This window comes from Aquarana catesbeiana, linkage group LG02 (genome assembly GCF_042186555.1).
Source record: "Aquarana catesbeiana isolate 2022-GZ linkage group LG02, ASM4218655v1, whole genome shotgun sequence".
Classification (NCBI taxonomy): domain Eukaryota; kingdom Metazoa; phylum Chordata; class Amphibia; order Anura; family Ranidae; genus Aquarana; species Aquarana catesbeiana.
Genome location: NC_133325.1, coordinates 467,531,840 through 467,553,548, shown reverse-complemented (window position 1 = coordinate 467,553,548; position 21,709 = coordinate 467,531,840). Strand labels below are relative to the sequence as shown.

General features: G+C 43.1%; 1 protein-coding gene across 2 annotated transcripts in view; it reads right to left on the bottom strand.

Annotated features, from left to right (window-relative positions):
- AMPD1 (adenosine monophosphate deaminase 1) overlaps window positions 1-21,709 on the bottom strand; it is a 178,427-nt gene that overhangs the window by 112,514 nt on the left and 44,204 nt on the right. Inside the window, exon 3 of one of the 2 annotated variants that reach the window (XM_073615697.1) lies at window positions 21,488-21,641. In XM_073615697.1, the coding sequence (XP_073471798.1) occupies window positions 21,488-21,641 (154 nt within the window). Of the gene's footprint in view, window positions 1-1,739; window positions 1,805-21,487; window positions 21,642-21,709 lie in introns of those variants that run through there. The other variant, XM_073615698.1, reaches the window with a different exon arrangement.

Sequence of the window (21,709 nt, the reverse complement as noted above, 5' to 3'; positions counted from 1 at the left end):
ACTACACACGGGTGCTATGTAAGCAGCCTTATATAGTGTGGGGCGTGGACTTAGTCCTACTGAGCCATGATTGGCCAAAGGCACCCTGCCTTTGGCCAATTATGGCCCTCTTAGCAGAGTGCACTGTGATTGGCCAAAGCATGCAGGTCAGGTGTATGGTTTGGCCAATCATCATACAGCAAAGCACTGCGATCTCACAGTGCATTATGTGGTGGTCCACTGCGTTTGAATTTCCCACGAATGCCCCATAATGTCTGCTGTTCTGCAAACGGGCGAACACCCGATGTTCGACCCGAACATCGAGCTCATCCCTTCTCACTAGTAATAACGTGCTCATCTAGACAGATAAGGCAGTGACACATGGAACCAGGTGAGTATTTACCCTGCTCTGCATCGCTATACTGTTGGTAGTTCGGTTAACCAATTGCATTCAAACTTCTAAAGCAGGTTTAAATCTGATTGTTGGCTGGGAAAAAAACATCTTAGCATGAGGCTTACTATAAGAGAGAAGCAGTAAGAAGCTTACAGTGCATTTCTGAATTTCTCTTTCGCATTAAAAAAGCACATACATAGGTATCAACTGTACTGGATTTGCCATCCCACATCTAGGTGCTCTATTCTGATGATGTTGTGTCTCGGACTGTGTCCCAAAATCACAGCATCATCATTTTTGAGTCACTGAGCATGCGCAGACTGGGAGATTCCTGTGTGATTAGGTATAGGACTACCCAGAAAGTGGGCGTGATCTGGACAAGACTGTTAAAGGTGGGCATATTATGTTTGGGCCATGGGTGAGGGGGACAACATCCTTGGGGACTAGGATTAATATGTTGGCAAGTATGGAAGTACAGGCTCTCAGATCACCTTCCACACACAGAACTCTTGATTCATTGATCCACTATGCAATGATAGATACAGTAAGTGTGAAATGTGATATGATCTAGTGATTATTTTTTTAAATGGCAATAGTTTATAATACACAGTGCTTTAGGAAACTAAATCTCTTTCAGTTAGAGTTTACCTAATTCTAGTCAAGAGGAGCTATCAGCTGTTGTTTATACCACATACGCTTATAAACTCCACAGCTAGGGATTTTGTATGCCATCACATATCCATTGCTTTAGATAGAATCAGATGTCTACTGCTCCAGAGTCCTTCCCAAATACTCCAAGGTCATTCATATAAATCCTTCAGTTTTGTGGAGACCTGCCAATAAAGCAGATACTTTATCACCCCACCTACTTTCCATGGCAGGTTCTCCCATAACTCATATCTTACATTCATTCCTTCACAGACACTACATGATAATCTTCTCCAGCTTTTATTCCAGTCAAATACTTATACATACTGCTTCTGCCATTCTGCGTCATGCCCATGATGACCTAAGTTCACCTCAGCCCATTTACTTCTCTGCGGTGCATTAGTACACATGCACTAGCATGCATTAAGTCACCGACACACCCTAGGATGTTAAAAAAACATGCTTGACCCTTTTACCCTTTTTTCCTAACGCAAAGCTACAGCACAGGTGCATTGTCTTTGTGCGTTGGGCTGCCATTCATATGCCACATTTCTAGAATATGTCCTTTCTCATACCAAAGCACCCCCCCCCCCAGCACATATCCTCCTAACCCCCCAATCATTTCACCAAGTGTACATTTTTCTAGTTTCCTCCTTCCCAGCCACTCTCTCCCCCTCCTCCCTGTCCATCTACAAAGCATAGAAAACTTTGTACAGACCTGAAATCAGCATGTGTTCCTGCTCCCCCCTCCTCCTCCTGTGTGTATACACAGAGCTGAATGAGAAGGAGGAGGATGGGGAGGAGGCAGCTTTGTTCTGCTGTGTGAGTGAGACAGGCTCCCGGGACGGCGGGGAGGGGAGACATGCATCAGATGGTCATGCAGACATGTCATTCCCGGTGCAGTTCGGTCTGAATGATGTGTCCGGGTCTGGAGCAGATGAAAACCTGAACACATCATTTAAAAACCGGACTGTCCGGGAGAAACCCGTACAGGTGGCAACCCTAGTAGGGATGAGCCGAACACCCCCCTACCCTCCCCCGGTTTGGTTCGCAGCAGAACATGCGAACAGGCAAAAAATTTGTGCCCAATAAAGTCTATGGGATGCGAACATGAAAAATCAAAAGTGCTAATTTTAAAGGCTTATATGCAAGGTATTGCCATAAAAAGTGTTTGGGGACCCGGGTCATGCCCCAGGGGACATGTATCAATGCAAAAAAAAGTTTTAAAAACAGCCGTTTTTTTTCAGGAGCAGTGATTGTAATAATGCTTAAAATGAAACAAGAAAAATTAAATATTTCTTTAAATATTGTGCCTGGGGGGTCTCCTTAGTCTGCCTGTAATGTAGCACATCCTTCCCATGTTTATAACAGCACCAAAAAAAAATGGCATGGATGTCGCCCTCAAAATCCATACCAGATCCTTCAGGTCTTGTATGGATATTAAAGTGGGGTTCCACCCAAAAAAACAAAAAAACTTGAAAAATCCTAAAAAAAAAAAAAACAAAAAAACATTTGGATATTTTTTTTTTTTAACTTACCTCTAAATGCCTGTTGCTAGGGGGTCCCTTGTAGTCTGCCCCTTCCAGTGCCTGGGCTGGTGACATCACTTCCCCCTCGGCACAGGAAGGGCTCCGCTCTGCTCCCTCGCCGCTGTCAATCATCTGGGACCCATTACAGGTCCCAGGTGACTGAGCGGCCAATCACGGCGTGCGGCGCCGCTCGCGCATGCGCAGTGGGTGCCAGGCTGTGAAGCCACAGCCCGGTGCCCACAGTTGCAATGCCGGCGCCACTGAACGGAGGGGGAGACAAGCGGGGCTTCGATCCCCCGCATCGCTGGACCCAGGGACAGGTAAGTGTCCAATTAAAAGTCAGCAGCTGCAGTATTTGTAGCTGCTGACTTTTAATTTTTATTTTTTTTTACCTGACCCCCTGGGTGGAACTCCTCTTTAAGGAAAACCCTGCACCAAAATGTAAAAAAAATGGTGTGAGGGTCCCCCAGGCACTATATACTCTGAACAGCAGGGTTGGTGGTGCCAGAACACTGTAACCCCTGACAGGTACTTTTGTTGGGCGCAGGAATGGGCCCTACTTAACTATTATTTCAAAAATTGTAATTACATGCCCCTGTTAAACAGGGGCAGAAACATTGGGCCTTTGGTTTTTGTGGCGCCAGAACACTAAGCCCTCACAGTTACTCTTGTTGGGCGCAGGAACGGGCCCTGCTGTGAAATATTATATAAAAAAATTGTAATTACATGCCCCTGTGAAACAGGGTTAAAAAAATTGGGCCTTTGGTTTTGGTGGTGCCAGAACACTGTAAGGCCTTTACAGTTACTCTTGTTGGGTGCAGGAACAGGCCCTGCTGTGAAATATCATATCAAAAATTATAATCAAAAAAATTGGGCATTGGGTGGTGGTAGTGACCTAAACCAAAAATATTGTTGGAAGCTAGCATCATCAAGATTGAAGAGGAATAGGATAGTCAGCATAGGCAGTCTTCAAGGGATCCCATATCCATAGCAAATTCAGGTACATCAGCATCGGGTGCTTTATAGCTGCTGATCCGAAACTGATTCATTTTAATGGATGTGAGCCTATCAACGGAGTCTCTGGACAGGCACACTCTTTGATCCGTTACAAACCCTCCAGCAGCATAGAATTTTCGTTCAGAAAGCATGCTGGATACAGGACAGGCCAGTAGCTCCATTGCATATTGAGCAAGTTCTGGCCAGTGGTCCATCCTCAAGACCCAGTAACCCAGTGGATGCTCTGTTGAAAAGGTCTCCAAGTCTGCTCTTGCCCCTAGATATTCCTGTACCATATAATGCAGATGCTGGCTCTGAGGACTGAAAAATTTTATAAAGGCATCGGTAACCGGCCACCTTCTCCACCGTTTTTCCTCTGACTGAACGAAACCTCAACAACACGTTGTCCAGCACCAGAAAATAGTAACCTCCCAAGGTCTGGAAATGCATTACACAAACCTTTCTTAAAGGCCTCCTGAAGATGTTTCATCCTCTGCTCTCTCTGCGAAGGCAGGATGACTTCTGCAACTTTACCCTTGTAACGTGGATCAAGAAGGGTTGCCAGCCACTAATGATCCCCCTCCTTGATACCCCGAATCCTAGGGTCCTTTCACAGGCTTTGCAGAATCAGAGAGGCCATGCATCAAAGGTTTGCAGAGGCATTCGATTCTGAGTCCTCTGGGTCACTAAGGATCACATTATCTGTAACTACCTCCTCCCAGCCACGTAAAACTCCTTGGGTTTCTGGAGACTGAAAACCATCCCTTGTAGACTGCTGCTGAGTGTTATCCTCTACATCCATGCTGACACAATCCTCCTCCTCCTCATCTTCTTCCTGTGTGTTTGGCGGACCTGCAGGAATGCTATCTGGATAAAAGGGGCCTTGAGAGGAAAGGATATCCTCATCTTCCTCCCGCTGTTCTGCCTCAAGTGCCCTGTCCATGATTCCACGAAGCATGTGCTCCAGCAGGAAGACTAGAGGGACAGTGTCACTGATGGATGTATTGTCGCTGCTCACCATCCTTGTGGCCTCCTCAAATGGTGACAGGACAGTGCATGCATCTTTGATTAGTAGCCACGGGTGTGGCGAAAAGAAGTCAAGCTCCTCTAAGCCTGTGCTGGTGCTATACTTGCACAGGTACTCATTGATTGCCCTCTGCTGTGTGTACAGCTGCTGCAGCATTGTCAACATTGAGTTCCACCTGGTGGGCATGTTACAAATGAGGCGGTTGGTGGGCAGGTTGCATTCCCTTTGAATGTCAGCCAGCCGAGCACTGGCATTGTATGACCAGCGGAAATGACCACAGACCTTTCTGACCTGCCTCAGGAGATCTTGTAAGCCTGGGAACCTGGTCAAGAACTGCTGCACCAAATTCAGGACGTGTGCCAAACATGGAACATGGGTCAAGTGTCCCTGTCGGAGGGTGGAGAGAAGGTTGGTGCCATTGTCGCATACAACCATTCCTGGTTGAAGCTGGCATGGCGTCAACCACCTCTGAGCCTGCCCCTGCAGAGCTAACAGAATCTCTGACCCAGTGTGGCTCCTGTCCCCTAGGCAGACCAACTCAAGCACTGCATGGCATCTTTTAGCCTGACTGCTTGTGTAGCCCCTTGAAAGCTTACGGAGCACTGCTGGTTCAGATGACAAATCTGCAAAAGAGGAGGAAGAGGGGTGGAGAGAGAGCTGTGGCAGAATCACCACTAGCATTTTGGAGGCGTGGTGGCGGAACAAGCTCCAACAACACTGAACCCTGTCCTGCATCCTTTCCAGCTGCCAGCGGAGTTACCCAGTGCGCCGTGAAGGAAAGGTAACGTCCCTGCCCATGCCTGCTTGGCCATGAGTCAGTGGTCATATGAACCTTACTGCTGACTGCCCTGTCTAACGAGGCCAAAACATCGCCTTCCACATGCCAGTAGAGCGTCGTAATGGCCGTAATGGCCTTCCGTGAAAAGAAATGGCGTTTTGGAATAGCCTAAGCCATCTTTATGTAGAGCAACAATTTTTTTTATAGATCCTCAGAGAGTTCTTTGAAGGGGGCATGTTAAACTTCCAGTGACCAGTATGAGAAAGTGAGAGCAATAACACCAAATTTAACACACCTGCTCCCCATTCACACCTGAGACCTTGTAACACTAATGAGTCGCATGACACCGGGGAGGGAAAATGGCTAATTGGGCCCAATTTGGACATTTTCTTTTAGGGGTGTACTCACTTTTGTTGCCAGCAATTTAGCCATTAATGGCTGTGTGTTGATTTATTTTGAGGGGACAGTAAATTTGCACTGTTATACAAGCTGTAAGCTCACTACTTTACATTGTAGCAAAGTGTCATTTCTTCAGTGTTGTCACGTGAAAAGATATAACAAAATATTTATAAAAATGTGAGGGGTGTACTCACTTTTGTGAGATACTATATAGACTAGACTGTATATATATATATATATATATATATATATTAATACACAAGTGTATTAGAAACAGTACACCACTGAATGCACTGTAGATATAGGCTACACTGGATGCAGAGTATATATATATATATAGACTAGACTGTATATATATAATACACACTGTATTAGATACTGTGTACACCGCCTGAAGTGTATTAGAAACAGTACACCACTGAATGCACTGTATATATAGGCTACACTGAATGCAGAGTATATACTAGACTGATACACCGCTTAAAGTGTATTATATACTGTACACCACTGAATGCACTATATATATGTGTATATATATATATATATATATATATATATATATATATATATATATATATATATGCTACACTGAATGCAGAGTATATATCTATATATCTAGATATAGATATATAGATATATATATACACACACACATACATACACACACACACACACACACACACACACACACAGTATCTCACAAAAGTGAGTACACCCTTCGCATTTTTGTAAATATTTTATTATATCTTTTCATGTGACAACACTTAAAAATTGACACTTTGCTACAATGTAAAGTAATGAGTGTACAGCTTGTATAACAGTGTAAATTTGCTGTCCCCCCAAAATAACTCAACACACGGCCATTAATGTCTAAACCGCTGGCAACTAGACTGTATATATATATATATATATATATATATATATATATATATATATATATATATATATATATATCATATATATATATATATATATATATATATACACACACCGCCTGCACTGACTGAATATAGAGTAAACATTGAATATAAAGTCTATGCTAAATGCAGAGTATATATCTATATATATATATAGATATATATCTCTATATATGTAGGAAGGCCAGTATGGTGGCCTGAATTTATGGGAGGAGCCCGGGGGGTATTTAAGCAGCCCACTTACCTGTGGTGCTTGTCGGTTTCCTGTGCGCGATATACGTCACTAGGCCGACTATTCCGATTTCAGCGTTCGCAAATACTTGGCTCACAAGTTCCCGCATTCGTGATCTCCGTGCCCGAGAGTTTTTGAAGTCCGCGTTTACCGATTCGTTCGCACCACGCGGCTGGCTGGGCTGTCGCAGGTAGGGTCCCCTCGGATTTTTGTTTTTACGTACTTTTATGTCATGTCACTAAACCGTGATATCAGAATTACGAATCACTCGCAAATTTCACGAACGTAACCGCATGTGTATTACTCGCACTGTCGTCATGTCACCATTTCTCGTTATCTGAAAAAAAGCACAGCGACATAGACGTCGCTTCGTTTTAGGCATGTCTAATTATTACCAGGCGTCAGCAAACAGCCGTAGCGGTTCGCTATTCCTTATCGAACCACGTCAGTCGATATCAATCATTTCTCATTTTGAACATTTCTAAATTCATTTCTAACATTTCAAACCATTTCGAATCATTTCTTTCATTTCAGTCACGTACCGCGCTCCGATTCGAATCCAGTCGCATCTAAATGATGCACCGATTCGCTCCGGTGTGCCCCAGTAGTTACGGCCTCATTTCAGTACATGCTCCAGAGTCACGTCATTATCAGTCACTTTCGACTCACCGATTCGTACCTCTGTCATGGTTATCATGCCACGTATCACGCTCCGTTACGAATTCAGTCGCATGGAAATGCACCGATTCGTCTTGGCGTGCCCCAGGTATTGGCCACATTTCAGTACATGCTCCAGAGTCCGATTCGCAGTCAGTCGCTATAGCGGCATGATCGATTCGCGCCTCTGTCATGGCAACAAAATGTTACACCTGCACTTACCGCGCTCCGGTTCGAATCCAGTCGCATCTTCGATGCACCGATTCGTTATGGCGTGCCCCAGGGCCCGGCCTCATTTCTGGACATGCTCCAGAGTCCGCTTCGTTGTCAGTCGTAGTTTGCGGCTCACCGATTCGTTCCTCTGTCATGGGAATCATTTCAACTGTCACGAATCACGTTCCGATTCAAATCCAGTTGCATCCATGATGCAACGATTCGTCACGGCGTGCCCCAGGTATTTTCGGCCACATTTCAGTACATGCTCCGGAGTCCGGTCGTTGTCAGTTGCAGTCGCGACATGATCGACTCGTGCCTCTGTCATGGCACGCGCCTCTACCATGACAAATCATTTCATTCATTTCATCATTTCACTCATCTCACTGTCACGTACCGCGCCCCGATTCGAATCCAGTAGCATCCAAGATGCACCGATTCGTTCCGGCGCGCCCCAGTTGTCTTGGCCTCATTTCATTCCTACTCCATAGTCCGACTCGTCATTTGTCGCAGTCAAAAAAAAAAAAAAAAAAAAAAAACAATAAAAAATAAATAAATAAATAAATAAAAAAAAAAAAAAACAATATACAAAAAAAAAAAATATATATATATATAAAGTAGTATAAGTAAAACGTTTTGGCCTCAGCCAACGCCGCATCAGAACTTGGTTAGCTATCAGTAGCGGCATAACCAATTCGTGCCTTTGCCAGGGCAAACATTTCACGGTAAAATACCACACTCCCATTCAAATCCAGTCGCATCCGTCGTGCACCAATTTATTCCGGCATGCACCAGCATTTCTTTTTGCCTCATTTCAATGCATGCTCCAGAGTCCGGGTTGTTGTCAGTCGCAGCTGCGGCACGACTGATTCGTGCCTCTGTCATGGCGAAACGTTTTTCATTAATTTCATTCTAAGGCAAACATTTAATTTATTTCATTGTCGCATGCCGCTCCCCGATTCAAGTTCAGGGCATCCGTCGGACATCGGTTCATCCTGGCAAGCCCCAGTTGGCGCGGCCTCATTGGCGCAGTCATGGCACACTGATTCGTGCCTCTGCCATGGCAACAGTTCACTCATTTATTTAATGATATGCACCTGTCGCTTAAACATGTTGCAATTTACCTGTCAAACCAGGTAGTCAAACCCTCCACCGGTTGTCATCTGTCATTTCCTCTAGGTCAGTCAAAAAAATAAAAAAATAAAAATAAAAAAGGGCCACACCCCGTCTTCCTTCGAAGCTCAGTCATGGTCCCGATTCATTCGTTGAAAACTTCGCCTCGCTACTATACCCCCTCGTAGTCACAGCACATCCAAGTATAACTTCTTGCAATCGTTGTAAAAACGCATCCAAACACAACTTCTTGCATTTCATTGCAAGCACACATCGAAACATAACCTCTTGCAATTGTTGCAAGCACACATCCCATCATGACTTCTTGCAATCGTTGCAAGTACGCATCCAAGCAGAACGTCTTGCAGTCGTTGTAAGCACACATCCAAGCACAATTTCTTGCAATCATTTCAAACATGCATCCAATCATAAAACTTCTTGCAAACGTTGCAGGCATGCATTCAAACATAACTTCTCGCAACCATTGCAAGCACACATCCAAGCTTAACTCTTGCAGTCTTGCAAGCACATGCAGCAATACGAACTTTTCACAGTCACTACAAACACATCTCCACCGACAGGAACTCCCTTGCAATCGTTGCTAGCACACATTCAAGCACAAATCTTACAATCATTACAAGACACGCATCTTAGCATTACTTCTTGCAAACGTTGCAAGCATGCATCCAAGCATAACTTCTTGCAAACGTTGCAAGCATGCATCCAAGCATAACTTCTTGCAATCATTGCAAGCACGCATCCAGTCACAACTTCTTGCAAATGTTGCAGGGACACACCCAAGCATAACTTCTTGCAATCATGGCAAGTACGTATCCAATCACAATCAGTCACACATCATTCTTCAGTGGCACTTAATCGGCCACTTGTCTCCAGTGGCATTTCATACGAGCCACTCATCGATTTCTGTGTCATTTCTCGCTTAGGTCAGTTGAATTCAGGTTCCACCCCGCACCAGGTATCATATTGCCACACACAGCTGGCTCCTCATAACATCATCAGGCTATACCTAGCCAACATCCAGCATTTCTTGCCCTCACAGGACTCCAGAGAGTCATCCGTGTTTACGGCTCATACAGTAGGATCCTTTCTACGTGGCGTCCAGAAGCATCAGCCCATAGCTAACGGCAAACGCTTGCCCATCACAACTGCCATCTTCAGGGACATGTCAAAACCTCAGACATTCCACAGTCTAGTCATACAAGCAGCCATCTACCTGGCCCTCTGTGGTTTTCTACGGCCTAACAAATTCACTTTTACTGGCACAGGCAGCCAGGTACTATGTAGACACCACTTGACTCGCTGGTAATACCATTATGTCCTTCAGCTTGTAGTCTCAAAAAACTCAATAATCCGGAACCAGGTCTACAATATCCTCCTCTGAATTAACGAACACCATGCAGGCCAGCCTCCCCCTTGACAAACGGACCCGTATCAGGTTAGTTCCCCAAGACTTCACCCATACACGGGTGTGTACTAACTAGTAGCTGCAGTCTTTCTAAGAATGCGGACCTATCAATGTCGGAAAGTCCCGTACTACGTGGATCGGTGTATCAATGATTATACCTTAACTCTAGGGTCTTATCACCTACGTCGCCCTTGTCACCCCAGATAGCGACAGATGCCACAGCCACCACAGGTTTCGCGGCAATTTTTGGCCATCATCGGTTTACAAGTACATGGTTCCCAGAGACACTCCTAAACCCCGGGTTTACCCGGACTTCCTCCCTCTTCAAGTTACACCCGGTCATGGCAGCTGCTTAACTTCAGGGTCCTATCTGGACAGGACAGGCCGTGGCTTTGCCACCGACATCCGGTCTGAGGCGAGCCTCTTAATGAAGCCAGGCCCGCATCGTTCTGTCGTGTCCTTCCTGCGCAGGCTGGTGTAATTATCTTGGCAACACCAGTTTAATGTCCACTGCACGTTCGTTCCAGGCTGCCACCTTCTAGGACATGTCTACTATATTAACCAGTTCGCTATTGGGCCTTCTCCCCAGTTTGGTCATACAAGCAGCCATTACTTGGCCTATCACGGCTTCTGGCGGCCCAGCGAGTTCACCCGCAGCAATCCCGCAGGCCAACTTCTGTGTAGTTGGCCCGCTGCCAACACCATTTCATCCTCCACCCTGCAGTGTCCAAAACCCAGCAATCAAGCTCCAGGATAGACATCCATCTCTATAAAGTAAACAACGTCCGGTGGCCAGTAACCATACTCGACCGCCTACTGTCACTCCTACCGGAACACTCAAACTCTAGTCCCCTATTACCTTTTCAGGCAACCCTCGAGTACCTGCCAGTTCATCAAACACCTGGGGGTTCTTTTGCGCTGCCTACACCTCGACCCCAGTCAGCACTCCAGTCATTCCTTAGTATTGGGGCAGCCTTGGCAGCATTTCGGCATGGGTCCCAGACCACGTCATCAAGAGACTTAGAAGGTGAAACTCTGCCTACCTCGCCCGGTACGTCCCCACTCCTCAGGAGGAAACGGCACAAGCATTCACCAAACTTGCTCAAATAAACAAAGCCAGAACCAACAAAACCACACCCCTACCTGAGTGTTTTTGCCCCCTTATTCTGGCATACCGACCAGCAGACCAAGGCACACTTTCAGGTCCATTTCATATGGTAAGTCCACACTTCCAGGTCTATTTCCGATGGTAAGTTTTATGTTAACTACAAATGTTATCTATGTCCATATCGGACATAGGGCTCCACCCATAAGTAGGAAGGCCAGTATGGTGGCCTGAATTTATGGGAGGAGCCCGGGGGGTATTTAAGCAGCCCACTCACCTGTGGTGCTTGTCGGTTTCCTGTGCGCGATACCCACCCTCCCATCCCCATTTCAAGGCATTCATTTCATTCATTCATTTCATTCATTTCTCTCTACAGAATAATCATTTCTTAAACTAGGGTATGCCCCCTTATTCTGGCATACCGACCAGCAGACCAAGGCACACTTTCAGGTCCATTTCATATGGTAAGTCCACACTTCCAGGTCTATTTCCAATGGTAAGTTTTATGTTAACTACAAATGTTATCTATGTCCATATCGGACATAGGGCTCCACCCATAAATATATATATATATATATATATATATATATATATATATATATATATATGTATCTATGTATCTATATATCTATATATATATACACACATACACAGTGGGGACGGAAAATATAGCCATTTGCTAAAATCATTTAAGTTCTTTTTTTTTCCTCATTATTGTACACACAGCACCCCTTATTGACAGAAAAACACAGAATTGTTGACATTTTTTCAGATTTATTAATCTGTCTATATAAGACCTTACAGCTCACAGTATCAGAGCAAATGAGAATCATGAGCTCAAAGGAACTGCCTGAAGAGCTCAGAGACAGAATTGTGGCAAGGCACAGATCTGGCCAAGGTTACAAAAAAAATCTGCTGCACTTAAGGTTCCTAAGAGCACAGTGGCCTCCATAATCCTTAAATGGAAGACGTTTGGGACGACCAGAACCCTTCCTAGAGCTGGCCGTCTGGCCAAACTGAGCTATCGGGGGAGAAGAGCCTTGGGGAGAGAGGTAAAGAAGAACCCAAAGATCACTGTGGCTGAGCTCCAGAGTTGCAGTCGGGAGATAGGAGAAAGTTGTAGCCCTCCACCAGTCGGGACTTTATGGCAGAGTGGCCCGACGGAAGCCTCTCCTCAGTGCAAGACACATGAAAGTCCACATGGAGTTTGCTAAAAAACACCTGAAGGACTCCAAGATGGTGAGAAATAAGATTCTCTGGTTTGATGAGACCAAGATTTTGACCTTAATTCTAAGCGGTATGTGTGGAGAAAACCAGGCACTGCTCACCACCTGTCCAATACAGTCCCAACAGTGAAGCATGGTGGTGGCAGCATCATGCTGTGGGGGTGTTTTTCAGCTGCAGGGACAGGACGACTGGTTGCAATCGAGGGAAAGATGAATGCGGCCAAGTACAGGGATATCCAGGACGAAAACCTTCTCCAGAGTGCTCAGGACCTCAGACTGGGCCTAAGGTTTACCTTCCAACAAGACAAAGACCCTAAGCACACAGCTAAAATAACGAAAGAGTGGCTTCACAACAACTCCGTGACTATTCTTGAGTGGCCCAGACAGAGCCCTGACTTAAACCCAATTGAGCATCTCTGGAGAGACCTAAAAATGGCTGTCCACCAACGTTTACCATCCAATCTGACAGAACTGGAGAGGATCTGCAAGGAGGAATGGCAGAGGGTCCCCAAATCCAGGTGTGAAAAACTTGTTGCATCTTTCCCAAAAAGACTCATGGCTGTATTAGATCAAAAGGCTGCTTCTACTAAATACTGAACAAAGGGTCTGAATACTTAGGACCATGTGATATTTCAGTTTTTCTTTTTTAATAAGTCTGCAAAAATGTCAACAATTCTGTGTTTTTCTGTCAATATGGGGTGCTGTGTGTACATTAATTAGGAAAAAAATGAAGTTAAATGATTTTAGCAAATGGCTGCAATATAACAAAGAGTGAAAAATTTAAGGGGGTCTGAATACTTTCCATCCCCACTGTATATATATATATATATATACACACACACACACACACACACACACACACACACACACTAGACTGACATATATATATATATATATACAATCAAATACACTGCCACTAACTGAATAACATGCCTGCTTAATCTAACTCAAGCTATCTCTGTCCATGCCAACAACACTACACACGGGCACTATGTAAGCAGCCTTATATAGTGTAGGGCGTGGACTTAGTCCCACTGAGCCATGATTGGCCAAAGGCACCTTGCCTTTGGCCAATTATGGCTCTCTTAGCAGAGCGTGCTGTGATTGGCCAAAGCATGCAGGTCAGGTGCATGCTTTTGCCAATCATCATACAGTAATGCACTGCAATCTCTAATTTCCCGCAAACGCCCCATAATGTTCGCTGTTCTGCGTACGGGCGAACACCCGATGTTTGACCCGAACATCAAGCTCATCCCTTCTCACTAATAATAATGTGCTCATCTAGACAGAAAGGCAGTGACATGTGGAACCAGGTGAGTATTTACCCTGCTATGCATCGCTATCCTGTTGGTAGTTCTGTTAACCAATTGCATTCAAACTTCTAAAGCAGGTTTAAATCTGATTGTTGGCTGGGAAAAACATTTTAGCATGAGGCTTACTATAAGAGAAGCAGTAAGAAGCTTACAGTGCATTTCTGAATTTCTCTATTGCATAAAAAAGCACATACGTAGGTGTCAAATGTACCGGATTTGCCATCCCACATCTAGGTGCTCTACTCCAATGATGTTGTGTCTCGGACTGTGTCCCAAAATCACAGCATCATCATTTTTGAGTCACTGAGCATGCGCAGACTGAGATATTCCTGTGTGATTAGGTATAGGACTACCCAAAAAGTGGGCGTGATCTGGACAAGACTGTTAAAGGTGGGCATATTACTTTTTGCCCATGGGTGAGGGGGACAACATCCTGGGGACTAGGACTAATATGTTGGCAAGTATGGAAGCACAGGCTTTCAGATCACCTTCCACACACAGAACTCTTGATTCATTGATCCACTATGCAATGATAGATAAGTGTGAAATGTGATATGATTTAGTGATTATTTTTTAAAATGGCAATAGTTTAAAATACACAGTGCTTTAGGAAACTAAATCTCTTTCAGTTAGGGTATACCTAATACTAGTCAAGAGGAGCCATCAGCTGTTGTTTATACCACATACGCTTATAAACTCCACAGCTAGGGTTTTGTATGCCATCACATATCCATTGCTTTAGATAGAATCAGATGTCTACTGCTCCAGAGTCCTTCCCAAATACTCCAGGGTCATTCATATAAATCCTTCAGTTTTGTGGAGACATGCCAATAAAGCAGATACTTGTAAATTATCACCCCACCTACTTTCCATGGCAAGTTCTCCCATAAATCATGTCTTACATTCATTCCTTCACAGGCACTACATGATAATCTTCTCCAGCTTTTATCCCAATGCTTATACATACTGCTTAAGTTCACCTCAGCCCATTTACTTCTCTGCAGTGCATTGTCTTTGCACATTGGGCTGCCATTCAAAATGAACTGCATTGCAGTAATGTGTGCGATAACACCATGTGCAAGTGTATATGGATCCGGTAGCTGCCCTGGGCCCTGTCATTGTTGTGGGGCCCAAAGCAGCTGCCTTATACTTGCCAACTAGGAAGGGGGCTATTGTGCAGACTGTGACAGATTGACCTGGGGGTGTAATGATTGTACTGGGTGATCGGGCTATTGCATATTTCATATTACTTATTAAGGTTGGCCTCACAAATATCTAATAAAGCCTCTAATATCCTGGTTATTCTGGTTATCTTGCATGACTCTTCACCATGCCATATAATGGAGGACCCATGGCGGAAACATCATCTTTTTTTTTACAACTGTAAGAACTTTATTAAACATCAATATGTCAGTAACATAAGTATATGCAGTATATAGCAAAAGAGTTAAAGTGTACGTGCATATAAAATGCGTATAGGCATTACAATAGACAGGCAGTCGGAAACAGCATCTTTAGCTAAGTATTGTCATATTTTCTTTATCTTTATCTGTCATTACTTTTAATAAATGTTATACTTTTAAGTATTTATGTGATCTCTCTGTGCACATATCAAACACAACTCCAAAAACTTGACAAAACACTGGGGGACAGACTGACCGTGGGGGGATAGGGGATTGTACTGGGGGACAGACTGTGGTCTGCTCCCCAAATGTTTTCTAAAAAGAGAGCACTGAAGCCAATTGCTTTTAGAATCTTTACCTCTGAGTGAAACTTTGTACAGAGTTGTTTGAACACAAGCAAGGAGGAGGGCAAATCAGTAATCTTACTGACTCTTTCATAGGAAATTTTACCTTGAGCTATTGAGCTGTGTAAACAAAAGCTTTTTTTTCAACACAGAAGAAGAAACTAGAAAGGTAAAGACATAAAAATTAACTTGGAGCTCCACCTGCTGATGATATAGGTAAATATTAAAGGACCGTTATGGTACCTGTGGTTATTACATGTAATGGTGCCTTTATGTTTATCACATGCCTTTATGTTTTTCCCCACAATTCTCCATATGCACTAACAACTAAGTTGTCTAACAAAAGTGACAGTTTCAGTGGCTGGGAAAAACCATATAAAACTTCCGGAGGAGCTTACAATGATCAGCTTTGATTCATATGGTTCATATTATTGGGAAAATTTAAAACTAATTTTAGAAAGTATTATTTTAGCAAAAGAATAGTTGAAGCTTGGAATATACCTCCAGCAGAGGTAGTGAGCCTGTCAATAGAAAGTGTATTTAAATATGCTAGGGACAAACAGATCTATACTCAGACAAATAAAGAAAAAAAAAAAAAAATATGTTCTATGTTTCTACGTTTTCCAAAAGGGAAAAAATACTGTTGCTGTAACTGCTTAAATGTGTTAGCTGGAGTTGAACTTTAATTAGTTTACTGATTAAAATATAGGCCATCTAAAATGATATGCCCATCTAAGATGTCCACAGAATGACAATGCTGCCGTGAGATTTCATTGACGAAAAACAACCTGTTACAGAAAAACATAACCTACTGGCAGAATTAATAGGTAATAAAACTATGCTGTTACCACTAGTGACAGACTGCACCATACTATATATGTTATTTTTTATTTTACCAAGTTTCACGCTTAATATTCATATGCAAGTACCTGCCTGAAAAAATATATATAATGTATATAGTTAAAAAAAATTAAATACATCTTAAACTATCAAGGCTTTTTACTATGTTGAAATATCTCTGTGGCCAATAAGTAATCCTTCTCTTTATTCCCAAAAAGTTGTTTTTTTAACATTCATGTGCTGAAGTCAAATGTTCAGATGGGTTGGAGAGAAAAGTCATGGCAGGATTGGTGGCATAACAATCCTAGCAACAATCGGCATATCTCTCATCTCAAATTGTTAGAAATGTGATATCTGTATTTTTATGGCTATCCTTTTTTAACGATACTTGTCCCTCATTTTGTCTCTTCAAGTAACAAATGTATTGCTGGGTTGTTACTCCACACACACACACACATTACTACATAGAGCAGCAGGAGGGGATTCCCCTTTAGGGGTCATGCATACTCAGCTGCTCTTTTCATTTGTACCGCAGGTCCTTCCTCAGGATTTCAGAGGGCATCACCTTTCACATGGCTGGGGTAGCTGTTACTGCTGCAATATAGAAAAATGGAAAATCGTTCTCTATCCAGGCTAAACTGAACTTTGCAACGGCCAATTATGAGCTTTGAACTTTAATAATGCGTCTCCAAATTGGAATATACAGTATTCTCTAAAAGGAAAGGATTACAGTAAGCCCTCCGATCCTTTTCAGCTTCCATCTAATGGGGGGTACACACTTAAAAAAAGTCGAGCGATAGATCGTCCGATTTTCCTTGTTGTGTCAAAGCAAATCGGAAACTGATGAGAAACTGAAGAACAAAAATTTGTACGAAAATTCTCGTACGACAAAGGTTTTTTTTTTGTTGTTGTTTATTGTTTCTGATCATGCGCAGTCTTTCTTTTCTGATTTATCTTGTATGAAAACGGTACACATTAAATTAAAATCGTTCCCGTACGAGAAAAATTCCCTTTGGGAATTTTAGTACGAAAAGTTGTCAAAAGCTGTGTACACACTATATGAAAATCGTACAAAAATTCTTTGGATGAAAACGTTCGTCCGATTTTTTTATAGTGTGTACGAGCCTTAAGCCTCTGTTTGATATTGCCAAGGTGCTGCACATGTGATCAGTTATGACACCAGCTTTTTGATGGCTTGACAGTTCGGTTGAGAACCCAAGCAACTCTAATGTCCCATACACACGATCGGATTTTCAGTCAGCAAACGTTGGATGTGAGCTTGTTGGCGGCAAGTCCGACCGTGTGTATGCTCTATTTGAACAAATGTTGGTTAGCAGGTTCTCAAATTTTCCGCCAACAAATGTTTGTTGTCGGACTTTCCGATCGTGTGTACACAAGTCCATCAGACAAAAGTCCACGCATGCTCGGAATCAAGTATGGAGATATCATGTACGTGTTGTACATCACTACGTTCGTAATTGTTGCCCAACATTTGTGTGACCGTGTGTATGCAAGACAAGTTGGAGCCAACAACCTTCGAACAAAAATCCACAGTTTTGTTGTCGGAAAGTCAGATCGTGTGCACGGAGCTTTAGAGATATCATTCATGGCATTCCTCTTATGTAACTGTTTTCCAAACAAATCAATGAATTTAGTTCCACTTTAAGTACTAACTCCAGCAGCTCAATATCTATTAAAGGGTTAGTTCACCTCTACCAAAAAAACTGCAGGCAAAGTCGCCTGTAGATAAAAAAAAACTCTGCAGCTTTTATTAAAGTTAGATAATGCCTTTGTTATAGGTTTAGGTCATTTACATTCTTCATGAAGCCTTGCTGAAAAAATGCCAGAGATTGCATCCTCCCATTCTGCCTTGTTGCTAAGGCATTGCTAAGACACTCTCAGCTGCTACTGCTCACCCCCACCATCACAGGAGTGAGCTCTCAAACCCTCGCACATGTGTGATCCACTATCTCCTCCGTCGCAGCATTGCTAAGTTTTGGGAAGGGGGTAGGGGTGCTAAGCTAAGCGAGGGTGTGTGAATCGGCTAAAGTGTTTTAGCAACATGGCAGGATGGAATGATGCCATCTTTGGGAGATTTTCAACCAAGCTTGGGGAGATACATAAATGGCTTACACCTATAACAAAGGCATTGTTTAACTTTGGTCAAAGCTGCACAGTTTTGTTTACCTACAGGAGCCCCTTACCTGCATAGGCAGTATTTTTGGTAAAAGCAGGCAAACCCTTTAAAGCTGTAGTAAAACGCAACCTGTTTTTTTTTTTTTTTAAACCCTGCAAGACAATGGCATAGTGTCCTAGTATGCATTGCATACTAGGACATTATGAAATGCTTAACTGAGAACGAAGCCCTCCAGTGGCACCCGCACACCACTGACAGGGCTTACATCTTAATCCGGTCTTCCTTCTAGGTTCGCATGTTCCAGCTGTCTGATTGGCCGAGCCACAATACCGTCCCTTCAGAGCGCATGCGTTGGTGATGTCACCGGCTGCATGCAGTCGGAATATCTACTAAACAGTGCAAGTTTAGGAGATATTCACTGTACCTATAGGTAAGCCTTATTATAGGCTTACCTGTAGGTACAAGTTAAAAAAAAAAAAGACTTTTCTACCACCCTTATACAACACACAAGGCCAATCAGTCAGTGTTAGTTCATCTAGAAACATCTAACCAATATTTTGTGGCTCGCCTAATATTTGAGAGCATCCATTTTTATTATATATTGTACTGAATGAACACCATAATTTTGCAGCATTAACATACTTTTGGGTCTGATTTGGCCTTTCTCAAGTGTTTATTTAGCTCAGTTGTCTAAATAATCCAACAATGCATATATAGACTAGCCACTTCCCAACCGAGGCAAATTTTTAAAATTTTCCACACAGATGTTTTAATCAGCATTTTTGCTACAAAATTATTTAGAACCACCAAATATTATACTACATACTGTGGCAGTTGCAGTTTTTTATGTCGCATGGTTTTTATGCAGCTGTTTATCAAATGCATATTTTTAGAAAAATATACAATACAAATACAATAAAATGAATCTTAGTGTACACAAACACAATATAATAAAAAAATGTTGTCAAATATAAAAGACGGTGTTGCCTTGAGTATATACTGTAGATAGAAAATATGTCAAGACTCAAAACTGCGTGTGCCCATGCAATTGCAAAAAATCTATGGTATCTAAACTTTTTAAAAGCTGACACTTTAAAGCCTTAACAAATTATCATTTTAGAGTTAACCATTAATTATGGTATGTCCCTAGAATTATTGCTCTCACTCCAACATTTAGGTGGAGTGCAATCGCTGTTTAAATACATGTGTGGGACGTGCACATACATCTGTATTTACGTGTATGTGAGGAGGGTACAGGGGGAGGGGTACTTTTAAATTTTTATTTTATAAATTTTATTTCCTTTTTTTTGTATTGCTATCATACGAAGGTCAGCAAGTCTCCTACGTGATAGCATGGGCAATTATTGACAAGGTAGCATGAGCAAGGCTCTGTTTATGGGCACAAAAGGGCTGTATTAGATTCCCAATGCCTCCCCTGCCCTCCACTGCAGCTAATCAAGCACAAATTGTGCTTGATCCTGTCCAGGCATTCTAGTTATTTTAAAAGTGATCAGGCAGCTCCACGACTTTTCCTATACAGGGGATTGCCAGCTGAAAAAAATTGCAGCAAAAATTGCAGCAGCCATGAGGGACTACAAGTACTCGTCCCCAACGGGTGGTAGCTAAGGAACCACTGGCCAAAGGAATAGGGAGGGTTTGAACCTTTTTTAGGCCCCTTTCACATGGGGTGGATCTGCTCAGCTGAGTCTGCCAGCTCAGTGGGAGATCGCTCCATTTGATCCCCACTGAGGCGGCGGATGACAGGTCCATCTTTGCTCACTGAGCAGGGAGGGACCTGTCAGAGCCCCGCTGATTTCTTTGGGGAGACAACATGTCCGATTTCATCAGATCTCATCAGATCCGATAGACGGATGGCTGAACGTATCGCCATACGTCTGTCTTTAGCGGATCAGATGGCAGGCGGGTGTCAACGGACACATCTCCTCTGACATCCACCTGCCCATAGGAGTCAGTGGGTGGCCTGCTCGGATCTGCCTGAAAAACGGACAGGCAGATACGAGCGGGCTTATCATGTGAAAGGGGCCTTAGGCTATTATGTAATTCCTATTTAGTTAGGGCCTCGTTTCTGCTCAAAGACACATTCCAGGGTATAGGGTATAATCTATTGCTAGTCAGCTGTAAAACTGTTCCATGGGATATGCTGCTCTAAATTGTTGTTGCGTGTTAAAATTGCTGTTATTTGCTTTTCTGGGAGTGGTTTCCCCAAATAAAATACTTCCTTCATATCCTTAAGGTGTGTCAGAGAGTGTGGTACCACTTAGTGGGTTGGCAGTACCTAGAACAAAAAAACGTGGACTTCCTACAGCCCCTTTGGGGGTGGCACTACACATTCATTATATGCCCAGTTTGAATTGCCAGGTGATTGGGGTTTTTAAAAACTAAGCCTAATTCTCACTGTCCTAGGATAGATTCGCATATATGCGTTGCATTAACATATGCATGGTAAAACATGTGATTCACTGTGCATCAACACAATGCACGTTAACACACTGCATTGCACTGCAGTTCTGTTCCTTTTAAATGGAACCCCAACACAACTACACATTGCACCAAATGTTATATTAATTTTTGTGCTTTTTTGTGCACCACAATACATAAATGTGAACCATCTGCATCCTGTGGTGTGCCGCACTGTGAAAAAAAAAAAGTGCAGGTGTGTTAGAACCTGCATTGCTGCGCTTTAATAGCCCATTCAATGTACCACAACAGTGTAAATATTACCTTAGGGATGTAATCTCACCATCAAATAAAAATAGCTTCAAAGAAAGTGTACAGTATTTTATTCCTTACCCCAGATGCATAGTCTCCAGTAATCTGTACCCTTTGGAACTCTGGCACAGTTTGATAGAGAGGTGCAGAATCTTCTGCATCTGCTGCAGAAACTCGTTTCTCTTCCTCTGGGACTTTGAGAACAATTGACTTTAGAAGTTGCAGACGCTTCTTCCTTAAATGGAGAAATAAGAACAACACAAATATATATTTTACAGAGGAAAAGATTACCAAATAAGTCTT